This window comes from Hypanus sabinus, chromosome 12, assembly GCF_030144855.1.
Source record: "Hypanus sabinus isolate sHypSab1 chromosome 12, sHypSab1.hap1, whole genome shotgun sequence".
Classification (NCBI taxonomy): domain Eukaryota; kingdom Metazoa; phylum Chordata; class Chondrichthyes; order Myliobatiformes; family Dasyatidae; genus Hypanus; species Hypanus sabinus.
This window is the reverse complement of record NC_082717.1, coordinates 81,066,169-81,080,472: the sequence shown is the minus strand read 5'-3', so window position 1 is coordinate 81,080,472 and position 14,304 is coordinate 81,066,169. Positions and strand designations below refer to the sequence as shown.

Below are 14,304 nucleotides of genomic sequence, written 5' to 3'. Positions count from 1 at the left end.
TGCCCTGATCTTTGATTTTACCCACCAATCTTCTATGTGGGACCTTATCAAATGCCTTCTGAAAATCGAGGTACACTACATCCACTGGATCTCCCCCGTCAAACTTCCTGGTTACATCCTCGAAAAACTCCAACAGATTAGTCAAGCATGATTTACCCTTGGTAAATCCATGCTGGCTCGGCCCAATCCTATCACTGCTATCTAGATATGCCACTATTTCATCCTTAATAATGGACTCTAGCATCTTTCCCACCAGTGATGTCAGGCTGACAGGTCAATAGTTCTCTGTTTTCTCCCTCCCTCCTTTCTTAAAAAGTGGGATAACATTAGCCATTCTCCAATCCTCAGGAACTGATCCTGAATCTAAGGAACATTGGAAAATGATTACCAATGCATCCGCAATTTCCTGGGCCACCTCCTTTAGTACCCTCGGGTGCAGACCATCTGGAATCACTGTTGTTCTTGAATCACTGAGTGTGTGTCTTCAGGCTTGAGTACCTCCTTCCAGATGGGAGAAGAGGGGACATCCTGGATGATGGGAGTCCTTAATAATGCTCTCCACAATCTGGAGAAGTTTTTGAGTATTTTAGATTTCAAACCAAATCTCAAGCTTATAATGAAGGAGCTGTCTTGCCTTCTTTATAGCTGCATTGATATGTTGGGACCAGGTTAGATCCTGAGAGATATTGACACCCAGGAACTTGAAATTGCTCACTCTCTCCACTTCTGAACCCTCTATGAGGATTGGTTCGTGTTCCCTTGTCTTACCCTTCTTGAAGTCCCCAATCCATTCTTTAGTGGTACTGACATTGTGTGCAAGGTTGTTGCTGTGACACCACTCAACTAGCTGGTATATCTCACTCTTGTACACCATCTCATCTCCATCTGCCAACAATGATTGTATCATCAGCAAATTTATAGATGGCATTTAAGCTATACCTGGCCAAACAGTCATGGATATAGAGGGAGTAGAGCAGTGGTCCGCCAGTGTTAACTGTCACCAAGGAGGAGATATTATTACCAATTTGCACAGATTGTGGTCTTCTAGTTAGGAAGTCGAAGATCCAATTGGAGAAGAAGAAGGCCCAGCACTGAAGCTTACCCAGTTCAGTCAGTGAAGAAAATACTCTATAATATCATTAAAAATAACAAATGGAAAGTATATTGGGGAATTAATGATAAATATATTAGATAATTCATAAAGTTTGTCAACCTGGCCCAACCTAAATCTCAGGTGTGCCAGATTATTATTTCATTGCTTACTATGAAATAAAATTACTAGCAGCAGCATCAAAAGTAGAGGACTGGATTGTCAGCTTTCAGAACAAAACTATAAGTCTCCCCCCTCCCCTCGAAACTGAGGCTTGGGAAGCTCAAAGTCTGATGTTTGCTCTGTCCTCAACAATAACCTTATGTTCAAAATACTCTGCAAGCCAGGCAGCATCGAATACTGATGCTGCTTGATTTAGAGTGTTTATAGTATTTTCCTTTTCATTTCAGATTTCCATCACCTGCAGTTTTAAAAAATTTTCATCGCACTTTAATGACTTCTGTGCAAATGAAGATGGAAAAATATAAATTGGGTGAAATGCTAATATATTGAACTGCATTTACATGTGTATCTCATATTTTCTTATAATGTAGAAAGAAGCCATTTCACCCATCATATCTATGCTAGCTCTGAGAGCATTAATTTAATCCCCCCCCCCACTTATTTTCCCTGTGACCTTTGCACTCTTAAGCTCCTTTCTAACTTCTTTCCTTCCAGCCACACCAAGAGTAATTTAGAGTAGCCAATTAATCTACCAGTCTATTTTTGGAAAATGGGAAGAAACCAGGGAGAATGTGCAAACTCATACAAATAGCGCTAGGAGATCAGAATTGAACCCAAGCGGCTGGAGAGACATTTATACTATTTGGGGCAACATTGTGCTGCTCTGTAGTTCAGTATGATGTAGTATATCAAGAATTTGAAATGTTGGAGAGAAATAGCAGCCCACTGAACTATTTACATCAAAATTACAAGTATAAATGTTATCAATACTTGAGAATGGAATATATCTTTACATTGCCTCTATTACCAAGCTGAATGCCACCAGTTCAACTGCAGCAAGAATTAAGTACAAGGGTCAAAACTGCTCTGAACCAATGAAGGTGTGTTATAATCATACCACTGTCAGTCACATCAATAATATTTTTTTTCAAATAATAACTCCTGTGATAACATGATACTTGTTTTTTCATTGCAGTTATCCCTAAGATTTCTGTGAATAATGGAGACAATTTAATGCTACTTGGTGCCAATTGAAGGGTAATTTTGAGCTGCTGCTGGATTGCTATTTGTTCAAACTAGATTTGGAAAGCTATCTTCCCAGATTATATTGGCTTCAACCCAAAACTTGCACTTGATAGGGCAATTTCCTACCAAGCTTATCTTCCTCTGAAAATAATCCAATCCTTTTTCAGACACGTACAGAAAACTTAGAACAGACATACTTTAACTTCTCGATGAAAATTATATTTTTTTATTTCCACATGAAGCAGTGGTGATTTGTTTGCCAATTTTGTTTAATGGACTGTTGCTGCATCAGTTGATATAAACCCAAATGCATCAGCATTCAGAAATACTCCTTTAGTGTTTGAACAAATTTAAAGGTGCTGAGGTGGAGTTTCCACTTGTTTCTGTTACTTGGATTAGAAGCTGCAAGTCAGATGGTGGAATTCTAGTTATGAGTTGTGTCCAAAACCACCTAGTCCTGTAATTTTTCCCAGTCTTTTATGCAGGTTCGGACTTCATTTGGCCCAGCTCAAATTATCTCAAAATGACACTCACGTCTGAAATTGCACTTTCCATTAATGACACTTAATTGGGATATTTTCATTTTACACTCTCATCTTCTTCAGTTTGCAACGGTATAGAGGTGTTTTCAAACCGTTTTCAAATATTTATTTTTCTTCAAAGCTAATAAAGTGTAATGACTTAAATAAATGGTTCCTTATATAGTGTAAAGTAATTCTCATCTTTAAAAGTTTTCAGTATTTTTATAATTTTATTTCGCACAATTCGTTTCAGCTATATAAGTATAGCATCTGTGCTCCCAATTTACCCCTGTTTGCCTAGGGTGAACCGCCATCACCCAGCCAACAGTGCAATACTTCGGTGTAAATACAATGTAATGACCACCCCCCCCCCCCCCCCCCACCACCACCCAGTACATGCCTGCAACACAAATATCAGAAAATACACCAAAGGTGAGTAAATAATTGCAACTTTATAGTTGTTTCTTAGTGATGGGTTAGTAGAAACGGATAACCTAAAGGCACCAAATCAGTAGGTTTATCAGTTTGTGCACATAATATTTTAATACGTTGGAGCTCAGGCCTCTGGTTCCATCCACAACGACCTTCCGAGCCTTCGGCCACCGTCCAGACCACCAACGTCCAGTATCCGCAGCCCTGGAACGGCTGTCCGCTCCTCACATATCCGTCCTCCTTGCTCTCCTCCCGAAAAAAGACCGCAAACTCCCACTCAGCTCACAGATACAAGATAGCATAACAATTCTCCATTGGTTAGTTCCCCCCTTATCTACAGTTATAACCCAAACATTCCAGATACAGAAACCCATTACAGCATTCAGTAACATTACAGAGAAGACATTCTGTTCGCCTGAACAGTTAACACCACAGTTACTGGTGCTGAGAGCCCTACATTAGTAAAACAGATATTACCATTAAAAATAACAAAGATTTTGTCTACTGGGAAGAATAAAAATAAACAATCATGCTTTATTTATCTTCCTAATGTTGTGTAAGATTTTTTAGTTTTGTAATTATCCAATCTAGAGGGAATATTTATTTGACAATCTCTGACACCATTGTTGGCCACCTTTCTTTGAACAATGAGCAAATTGAATAACTCGGTTCACTTCACAGAACTGTAAATGACATTTTTCTAGCTCCCAAGGAAGGCCTAATTTCTATATATGCAAATAATTTTGGATGAGTATAAATGAAATTCATTCCTCAGAACTGGGCATAGAAATTTACTCAAGTGAGGTTTTAAGATATAAATGCAGTTTTCTGTAACTTTTTTTAAATAAACTCATTAAAGAGAAAAACAGACTTTTTATTATGGAGTTCTGTAACAATCTATTCTAGAGGAGAACAGCATGGAGATTACAAATAATTATTATGGCTTTTGTACTCAATTTATATAAGGTAAAGCAGTATAAAATTATACAGAGCCCTGAAGTTTACAGTGCACCCAAAGGGCTCACCTTGACTTACTCACTTCAACCTTGCAAATCTAAGTTGGTAGAAGTTGGTGCATAAACTGTGCTGAAAGCCAAATATGAATTTTTCTGATCGTCAAGATTCCCAATAATGAGGCTGGGATGGCTGAACAGTAATTTGATTGTACAGTGCTCTTTAGCAAGAGATACCATAAAATTCACTTGGGTGGAAAAAGAGAATATTGGCCATCCTACATTTTATCATTCTGCACTTTTCTCCCCAAATCTCTCACATAATGTTGCTACTGAGTTTGCTGTCAAGTGTTATTCTCCCCTCCTGCTTCATTATGAGGGAATGCAGCAGGGAAAAAATATCACTTCAATTGCTCCTGAATAATTGATCGAGCTATGCTTGCTGGTATGCAGGAAATCTACAAATCATCACAGTTTTTGTGAAAAGGGGTTTATTTTCTAATTATTAAATACTGTCTAATTTAATCCCAATAGGTGCAGAAACAAACATGAGGGAATTAATCCAGCAAAATCTAAAGGTAAGTTTGTGAATTAGTACTGGGAATTGGAAAGGACAGTCAATATTTTCTGCTCTCGTATATACTTGGATATGCCTCCAAATTTAGTGAGACTGTACTTTTAGAGTTTTACGGATTCAGTCCTATTATATCATGAATTGGTTCATTAACCGAACCAAATTTACTACATAGAATGGCAGTTCATTCCATAAACTAGCTTTCACTCCAAAATTCTTTTTTATATAGGTGCCACAAAATCAACAAAGCAGTTCATGTTGAAGTTTGGACATTGAATGTTAATATTTAAGCTTGGTTTTTGGTACTACCAACCTGCATCCTAGCTTCATTTTATTTCCATATTTCTATTTACTAATACAATGAATAAGGAATATTGGGTAGAACTATTGAAAAGCAATAGATTTAGCTTACTAATTTCTCTCTGTAGCACATTATTTCAAAGTCTGACCTTCCTGGATCTTTCTGTACTCTATTTGATGTCAGTGATACTCTGTCTCAATTGCTGATTGCCGTTGTCTTCTAATCTCCAAGATCTTATTTGAATTTGCAATCATTGCTCTATATTATATCAGTAATTTTATTTGTTTTTAGATGTTAAATCTTATCTTTGTGATCCAGTTTCTCCTACAGATTTTCTTTTACAATTTTAGTACTATTTGCGTTTGATTCAGGTTCATTTATTTTTCACTATGAATTGCATTATTTGCATTAAGAACCAACAGAACCAGAAGATATGCTGGGGGAGGTCCACAAGTCGTGCCACACCACACATTGCTGGCATTGTTCAGTCCAAGATCCCACAGCTACTTTCTAACCTTTTTACCAAATTTGCCGAAATATACAGTATTTGAAAATACTGTATTTCTTCTAAATGTCATTGGTTTCACCCCTGCCATTCCAGGACAGAGCTTTCCTGATGTCACCACTTTGTTGATTTCAGACTTCATTTGCATTGTAACTTTTATGTAGCTGCAAATCCAGAACTGCAACCATGGTTTAGAGATGAATTGCATATTTTATTGGCTGTATCCTAACTATTAAAATACTGAAATCCTAGGATACATTCCTTAGGCTGTTTGTTGTAAACTGCTAACTAATTAGAAGGCTATCTTGGATTGCTCATTCCTTTGCTTTCTATTGTTTAACAAATGTACTATTCAATTTCCAACCAGCCTCCTTATCCTAGAAGCTTTCATGTTCCCCTTTAATTTTTGTAAAGCATTGTATTAAATGAACATTGCTCATTGCCACATAATTTTATATTAGATCCTTAATGAATTCCAATAAATTTTGTGAGGCACTTCCTAACTTTCATAAGTCGCCAGTGAATTGGAATTGTAAATATTGTCACATATTCTGGAAGTGATCACTTTGTAATGGACTTAATTTTAAAACCTTAGTTTTTAATTGACCATTTTATTTCAGCACATTGTTCCGTAATATTTGTCCTAGGTTTACAACTGCAGGGAAGAACATGACATCTCCCTTCTACTGTTAAAACAATAATTTAGAATTTTCTTCCATCCTCTTACATTATTTTATTCACTAATTCCACATTTCTTTGACTACTTTCCCCATTGTATATTCATCCATGATCTCATCAATTTGCCCAGAAGTTTCATACAATTTATTTTCCTGATGTTTATCCTTCATGCTGGATGACTCTTTAGGATTCATTCTTGGATAGAGAGGCAGAATTCAATAAAACTCGCTTTATGCTTAATTATTAAAAGAAATGAATTTGGTCAGCCTCAAATGAATGCAGATTGGATACACAACCACAATTTGGCATTATTCCGTCTGAGTCATGCTGGAATGGGCAATGCTTCTGCCTTGGGAGATACAGTTCTGAGTTTCTGCTCATTGGTGGTGCCCTCTAGAGGGAAGTCTAATTTCCACTTAAGTTTTTTTCTGTCTGGAGTATGAAGATCTGATTTGAATTGAAGAATGAAAATGTTACACATTTGAGAAGCCATATAGTTGCTGAAAATACCTATATGAAGCACTGAAGCTACTGATTGAGTTTGGATGTGCACCAGAAAGTAAATCATCCAATTCTTTGTAATTTCAAAAACGTGGATGAGTTATACATAGAAGTTCCAACATGGCAATAGTACACTATAGTGTTACAATTCCATTTTAGTGTTTACCCTCCTCTTGAGTAAATAGTTCAAATCATAATTTCCTGTGTCAATATTTTATCAGCACCTTTTCCTTCATCCATCTGTCCATCCATCCATCCAAATCAGCCTTGAATAGTTCCTTAGATTCCACCTCACCATGTATTCTGAAAATTACTTGCACTGCTTTATGCCATTTGACAGTAATAAATTTGTCTTTCCAAATTTTCACCTTTACTATTCTATGGTTTCTTATTTTTGTCTGTTCAACCACTAGATGTTGACTGCCTCTATTGAAAAATTTTCAATGTTTCTGAATTTAAAACAATAATGATCTTTATTATCTTAACAAAAAGGCTAAGTTTTTCAACTTTGTTTTCATTGTTCCTCATATCAGCATCCTGGTGAATTATGACTACCATCCCAGGGTTTTAATTACTTTAATAAAATACAGAACAATACCATAATCAAATACTGTTATGTAGCTTCATCTTTACTACTTGGCTTTTATGTTCCATGCCTCTTGAGAAATAAACATATTCTGTTATGTTTTCCCCAACAATATCAACCTGAAGCATTTTGCCTTTAATGTTCTTTTGGCGCCACATTCTATCCAATGTACTGAGTCTACTTCCATTCAGACCACTATTACTGCCAGTAACATTTTAACAAAACTTGGTCTCCAACATAAAATTACACCTGTGATCACATTCTTTCTTTTTAACAACATCACTTTATAGTAATGTAATTGTATATTCTCTTATTTTGGTATCTTTTATAAATTCTTGTGTCCCCATCTGCATACCAACAGGTATGGACAAGGAACTGAAATCCCTGGGGAAGCTTCTAATCACTTTCATAACTTTGCAAAACAAATTTGCAAAAAACATTTTTTAAGGGAATTCTAGGAATAGATACTTTGGAAGAGAATAAAATATAAAATTGGATTCCAGTCTAAAATTCAATACGTATTCATTACTTTGAATATAAATGTCAATTATCTAAACAACCTGATACATTTTATATCCACAACTCAAACTTTGAATTTGATTCCATCTCAAGACTCACTCTCAGGTATCCAATGTAAAGAAATCAATTGAACTGTTTAATTACATTGCAGTTTGCAGCTTACTTATTCTCATATCTTTATATCCTGTATCCAAATAACTAAACTGCTTTTGTTTATCTATTATTCCTATATCTGAAACTTCCAAATTCATTGATTAGATTCCAGATAACAGACTTGTGTATATATATCAATGTGTAAATGAGTTACCTTAACCCTTCATTTCATTTGAATTCACTTCAACTAACTTATTTTATTATTAAAACACAAAACCTATATAAATTCCAGATCATGAACTCTGGTTAGGTAATTATGATTCTATAAACTCTCTATACTCTTAAATTGCTGTCTCTATATATTGCTGTCTGTAACACACTCCTGGTATCTGTTATTCAATATGTAAATCAATTGGTTGGCACCCATCTGTTTCAAAGGACAGTGGGTGGTGATGATTATCATCACAAGCCTGGGAGGAAGGTATAGAGATTCTGAGCTGCCTTAGAAGCTCCACTCCGGATATGCTGTCTGGGTTTACTCCAGTTGCCTTTGTCTCTTCCAAGGTTGCCCACAAGACAGTGGGGCTATTTACCCGTAGCTGGAGATCTGGTTCTTGGACACCAGGGTGTGTCCACACACCAGTGGGCCTGTGCTACGTGTGCAGGGGCCAGACCTCCTTCCCATCCTCCGTAGTTCAGCCTGAGTCCAAAAGGAGTTCGGTCTCCATTAGTCGCCAATGAGAAGGCATTATATGAGGCTTGATGTTGAAGAGGTTATGTAGTGGAGAGACCTGCACACTCAGCTCTCCTTTTCGCAAGACTGCTAGCCAGCTGCAGAAGCTGAAAGTGAGAGTGACAAGCACTACTCACTACATGCATCACAACAACCATTTTGACATCATTGTCTTATAAAAGATGTACACTCGTATTCCACATCCATCTACTTAATAAGCAGTGACAAGGTATTGACATTTAAGATAAATTGCATGTGTCTCATTTTGGTTTAATGCTACATGTTTGCTGTATCCTGTCATTGCCAAGGGCTGTCAGGACAATCTTCATTAAGGTGTTATTCTGCAGTAGACCTTAGTTAGATTTCACAGAGTTGCAGTCAAATATATGAAAAGGCATCTAAACTTGCACTTCTGAAGTTGTATCCATAAGGTCAAGCTACAGCCTGTTCACAGAAAGCACAGGAGAGTGGATGCTTCATTTCTCAATTGCAGTGGGTTTGACTTTTTCTGCTTGGAAACTGCTGCTACCATCAGTGTCATAGCAGCAGACCACAACAGACAGTGATACTCTCACAGAAATTACTGGCCTAATATTTAGAGAAACAAAGTGAGCTGCTCAAAACATTGTGATGCAGGATTTTTTTTAAGAAAGCAATGAATCCATGTACACATGCAAGTCAAAATAATAAATCTGTTGACTTTAAAAATTTGTTGGGGCTCACAAAACATCTCTTCCCTAGAGATCCTATTTTGAAAGCAAATTTTTAAAAAATATATAATACAGAAACTCTATAGCTCAATCATTGAATAATTTTAGATTTTGACAGCATGCTTCCTTGTAATGAGAACATTTAATAAAAATAATTAAAACAAAATTATTGTCCTATATCTTGATTGAAGTTCTTTCAGCTTTTCTTAAAAAGATCAAAATTACTGTCAATTCTTTTGATGAAATGCAGCACACAAAATTGATTTTGAAATTAAAATTTTCAACCAGAACATACTCCGAAGATGATAAATTGAATGAGAAGCTAAACTGATTTGCAAGTATTGTTCTAATGTTCTTTCATTGTAGAACTAGCATTTCCTGAATAATGAATAATGAATTGCAAATATGCATTTGCTGATGTCACTGGAGTTTTTGGCATGTTAATGTTGACTTGTCTTGTGCATTTTAGCTGCTAAATAGCACAATAAATTTTAACATTAAAGTTCTTAAATCTAATTTAATATAGCTATTCCTTGTGGCTTGCAAATGCTCAAAAAATAAACTCCGAGCTTGCTTTCATGGACACTGTATTTTTTATTATTAGCAGCTATCTTTGTTTATTCTGGAACCTAGAAAAGCAATAAAATCATAGAACAAGGATAAAACACTATACATAAAATTTAGTCACATAGCTAAAATGATAGGAAAGACTGATTCTTGTTTTATTTTTATTTGTACAGCTTTTTGGGGTGAATCTGATGACAGTGCAACTGATATTGAAGCAATTCTTCACCCAAAAACTTCAGAAGTGCAAAATGATGAAGATGACTTTGATGATTTCTTTTCATAACAAAACAGAGCCCTTCCATTTGCCAGAAGAGGCACTACAACATGATCAGGATTCAAGTATGGATGTGGTTCATTAGTAATAAATCAATATCATGTGATATAACAAACTTAAAACATTCAGTTCTTTTAAAAACCATTTAGAAGATGTGCAAATAAAGGGAGAACTAACAGTGGTGGACCTTGGTGAATCTGACAACAGCATTGTGCTAAAATTAACCAGAATGGTGCCACTTTGTGGATATTTACGCTTATTTCCAATGTATTCCTGATCCAAAAAAATGTTAGCTGTAAGAATAGAGCGAAGATAAAGAAGAATAACATTAGGCAAAAAAGAATAAGCTACAATTTTTAAAGTAGTTTTGCAATTATATATGCATTAAAATAGTTAGAATAGTTTATTTAATGGGTTAAACATGTTTATTTGCTTTTCATTTGCTTTTATTTCATTTTTATGTGTTTTAAGTGTCAAACAACCTTGTCTCTTCAGTGCCTCTTAAAATCAGGGGTTCTTGGGAATAGACAGTAAAATTATGGCCTTGTCAATGATCACTTCATCCAAGAATTAAAGTTTAAAGCACTCACCAACACTGAAAACTTTTGACAAGCATCAAAGCTGGGGGGGGGGGGGGAAGGGTATTGCTCACTGCCTGAGATTTCAAAAAGGCTTCTCAAGTCTTGTTCTGTTCACCTTTGTGACCCTATAAGATTGTTTGAGGTTCTGCCACAATCAAGGGCTTCTCTCAAGAAAATGGTCCGTTTGCTCATCTTCTGATGTGCTACTGTTTCTGCAAGTAATAAATGATGTGAACAAATGCCTCACTTATATCTTAAGTATTCAAATTATGCTGTCAACAAATTCAGTTTATAGGCTATCATATATGCAGAAACCTGTTCTCCAATGCAAAATGAAACATTAATACACATTTCATCCATATACAGTACAAATCTGAGTGGATATACTATCTCTCTGAATATATCTAAATGTGTTTGTAGTTACCTTTAGAGAGACATCGAAACACACACAATTTGATGAAGTAAAATCTGGTACTGGGAGAGAGGAAATAATATTTGCTGTGACCAGATTTGTGCTAGAAGCAGTTAATTTGACATTTCTTTTCCTGTGTATTTCACATGTATATTCATGACATGATATCCAAATTACAGATTTAAGCAAATGTTATGTACAAAGGATCTCCAACTAATTGAATAAGCTTGTCTTTTCAGAATGGGAAATTTATTTCAGTTATATATTCATGTCAGTTATTTATTAAGCTTATATTATAAGTAATGATATCATGGCGTATATAGTACATTTTACCACAATTAGTGTTAGAGATGGGTTGGTGGGTGCAATTTCATCCTATACTCAGATGATTTTATAATTAAGAATCTGTACAGAAATATGAACACATAGTCTTTGGTCTGATGCAAAAGGATTACCGCAGAGTCAGATGTATTCTTCCAAAATGGACATTAAACTTGGACGCACTCTACCTCTTCAAGATCTCAAGTATCTGATTATTACCACCCATTTTGTGGGATATTGCTATAATATTCGGATTCTGTGCAATTACAAATCTCAAATATTTCATATTTGTTTTATTGGCTGTGGGGTGCACTGGGTCACAAGACCATAAGACATAGGAGCAGAATTAGGTCATTCAGTCCATCAAATCTGCTCCACCATTCGAAAATGGCTGATCTCAGATTCTACTCAACCCCATATGCCTGCCTTCTCGCCACATCCTGATGCCCTGACCAATCAGGAAATGATCAACCCATGGACTTGGCCTCACAGTAGTCTGTGGCAGAGTATTCCACTGATTTATCACTCTTTGGCTAAAATAAAAAATCCCCCTTACCTCTGTTTGAAAAGGTCCCTCCTTAATTCTGAGGGTGTATGCTCCAGTTCTGGATACCCCACCACAGGAAGCATCCTCTCCAATGACAACACATCCTTTGAGATTTGTGAGCCCCAAAACTGTTGACAATACTCCAAGTGTCTTATAAAGGTTCAGCATTGTATCCTTGCTTTTATATTTTATTCCCCTTGAAATAAATGCCAACAATGCATTTGCCTTGTTTTGCCTTGCATTTTAAAACAGACTCAATCTGTAAGTCAACCTTCTGGGAATCTCGCACGAGGACTCTCAAGTCCCTCTGAAGTTTGAACATTCTCCCCATTTCGATAATAGTCTGCACTATTGTTCCTTTTACCAAAATGTATTATCATAGATTTCCTAACACTGTATTCCATCTGCCACTTTTTTGCCTATTCTTCCAATTTGTCTAAATCCTGTCGTGATTGCATCGCTTTCTCAGCGCCAACTCCTCCACCTAACTTCATATCATCAGCAAACTTTGCCACAAAGTCATCAATTCCATTATCTAAATCATTGACAAACAATGCAGAAGGCTTCGGCGTGAACAGGCAGAGGCGAGGGTAGGTTCCGTTAAGTTTTGTTTTGTTTGTTTAGAGTAGAGAGAATGCCAGGCAGGATGTTGGAATGCTTCTCTTGCAGGATGTGGGAAGTTAGGGAGATCTCTGCAAGAAGTGCATCCAGCTGCAGCTCCTAACAAACTGCATTAGGGAACTGGAGCAGGAACTGGATGACCTCCGGATCATTCAGGGGAATGAGAAGTTTATAGATAGTAGCTACAGGGAGGCAGTTACGCCAAAGGAGCAGCGCACAAGTAATTGGGTTACCGTCAGGTGAGGGTAGGGGAAAGGGCAGGCAGAGCAGAGCTCCCCTCTGGCCATTCCCCTCAACAGTATGCCGATTTGGATACTGTTGAGGGGGATGACTTACCCGGGACAAGCTGCGGAAGCTGGATCTCTGGCACCGAGTCTGGTTCTGCAGTGCAGAAGGGAGGGGGGAACAAGAGAAGAGTGGTAGTGATAGGGGACTTGATAGTTAGAGGTACAGACAGGAGGTTCTGTGGTTACAACAGAGACACCCGGGTGGTTTGTTGCCTCCCGGGTGCCAGGGTCAGGGATGTCTCTGATCACGTGCACGGCATTCTGAAATGGGAGGGTGAGCAGCCAGATGTCATGGTACACATCGTTACCAATGACATAGGAAGAAAGAGTGAGGAGGTCCTGAAGAGTGAGTTTAAAGAGCTTTGTAGGAAGTTAAAAAGCAGGACCTCGAGGGTGGTAATCTCAGGATTGCTACCTGTGCCATGTGCCAGTGAGGGTAAGAATAGGCTGCTCTGGAGGATGAACACGTGGCTGAGGAACTGGTGTAGGGGGCAAGGTTTCAGATTTCAGGATCATTGGGACCTCTTCTCAGGCAGGTGGGACCTGTACAAGAGAGACGGGTTACACCTGAACTACAGGGGGACCAATATCCTTGCAAGGAGATTTAAAGTAGATTTGCAGTGGGATGGGAACCAGAGTGCCAGAGTAGATAGTGAAGCAGGGGTGAAAATAAACAATGTAAAAGTTTCATGCAAAGTCACAAATAGAAGGGTTGTGCGAGGTGGTAATAATCTTCTGAGGTGTGTGTATTTCAATGCGAGGAGTATTGTGGGGAAGGCTGATGAGCTGAGGGCGTGGAATTATGACATTGTAGCCATTAGTGAAACTTGGCTACAGGAGGGGCAGGACTGGCAGCTTAATGTTCCAGGGTTCCGATGTTTCAGATGTGACAGAGGCAGAGGAATGAAGGGTGGTGGTGGTGGGGGGGTGGCATTGCTAGTCAGGGAAAATGTTACAGTAGTGCTCAGGCAGGACAGATTAGAAAGCTTGTCTACCGAGGCCATATGGGTGGAGCTGAGAAACAGGAAAGGTATGACCACATTAATGGGGTTGTATTTTCAACCACCCAATAGTCAACGAGAATTGGAGGAGCAAATCTGCAGAGAGATAGCAGACAACTGCAAGAACCATAAACATGTGATAGTAGGGGATTTTAATTTTCCACATATTGACTGGGACTCCCATCCTGTTAAAGGTCTAGATGGGTTAGAGTTTGTAAAATGTGTTCAGGAAAGTTTTCTATATCAATATATAGAGGTACCGACTAGAGAAGATGCAATATTAGATCT

General features: G+C 37.5%; 1 protein-coding gene across 3 annotated transcripts in view; it reads left to right on the top strand.

The window, feature by feature from the left end:
* The window catches only part of kiz (kizuna centrosomal protein), a 209,202-nt gene extending 198,919 nt beyond the window's left edge, over positions 1-10,283 (top strand). For 2 of the 3 annotated variants that reach the window (XM_059986274.1, XM_059986275.1), the window contains 2 exons: positions 4,740-4,783; positions 10,146-10,283. In XM_059986274.1, the coding sequence (XP_059842257.1) occupies positions 4,740-4,783; positions 10,146-10,255 (154 nt within the window). In that variant the 3' untranslated portion in view covers positions 10,256-10,283. Of the gene's footprint in view, positions 1-2,249; positions 2,312-4,739; positions 4,784-10,145 lie in introns of all 3 variants that reach the window. The other variant, XR_009515170.1, reaches the window with a different exon arrangement.
* The last annotated feature ends 4,021 nt before the right edge of the window (positions 10,284-14,304 follow it).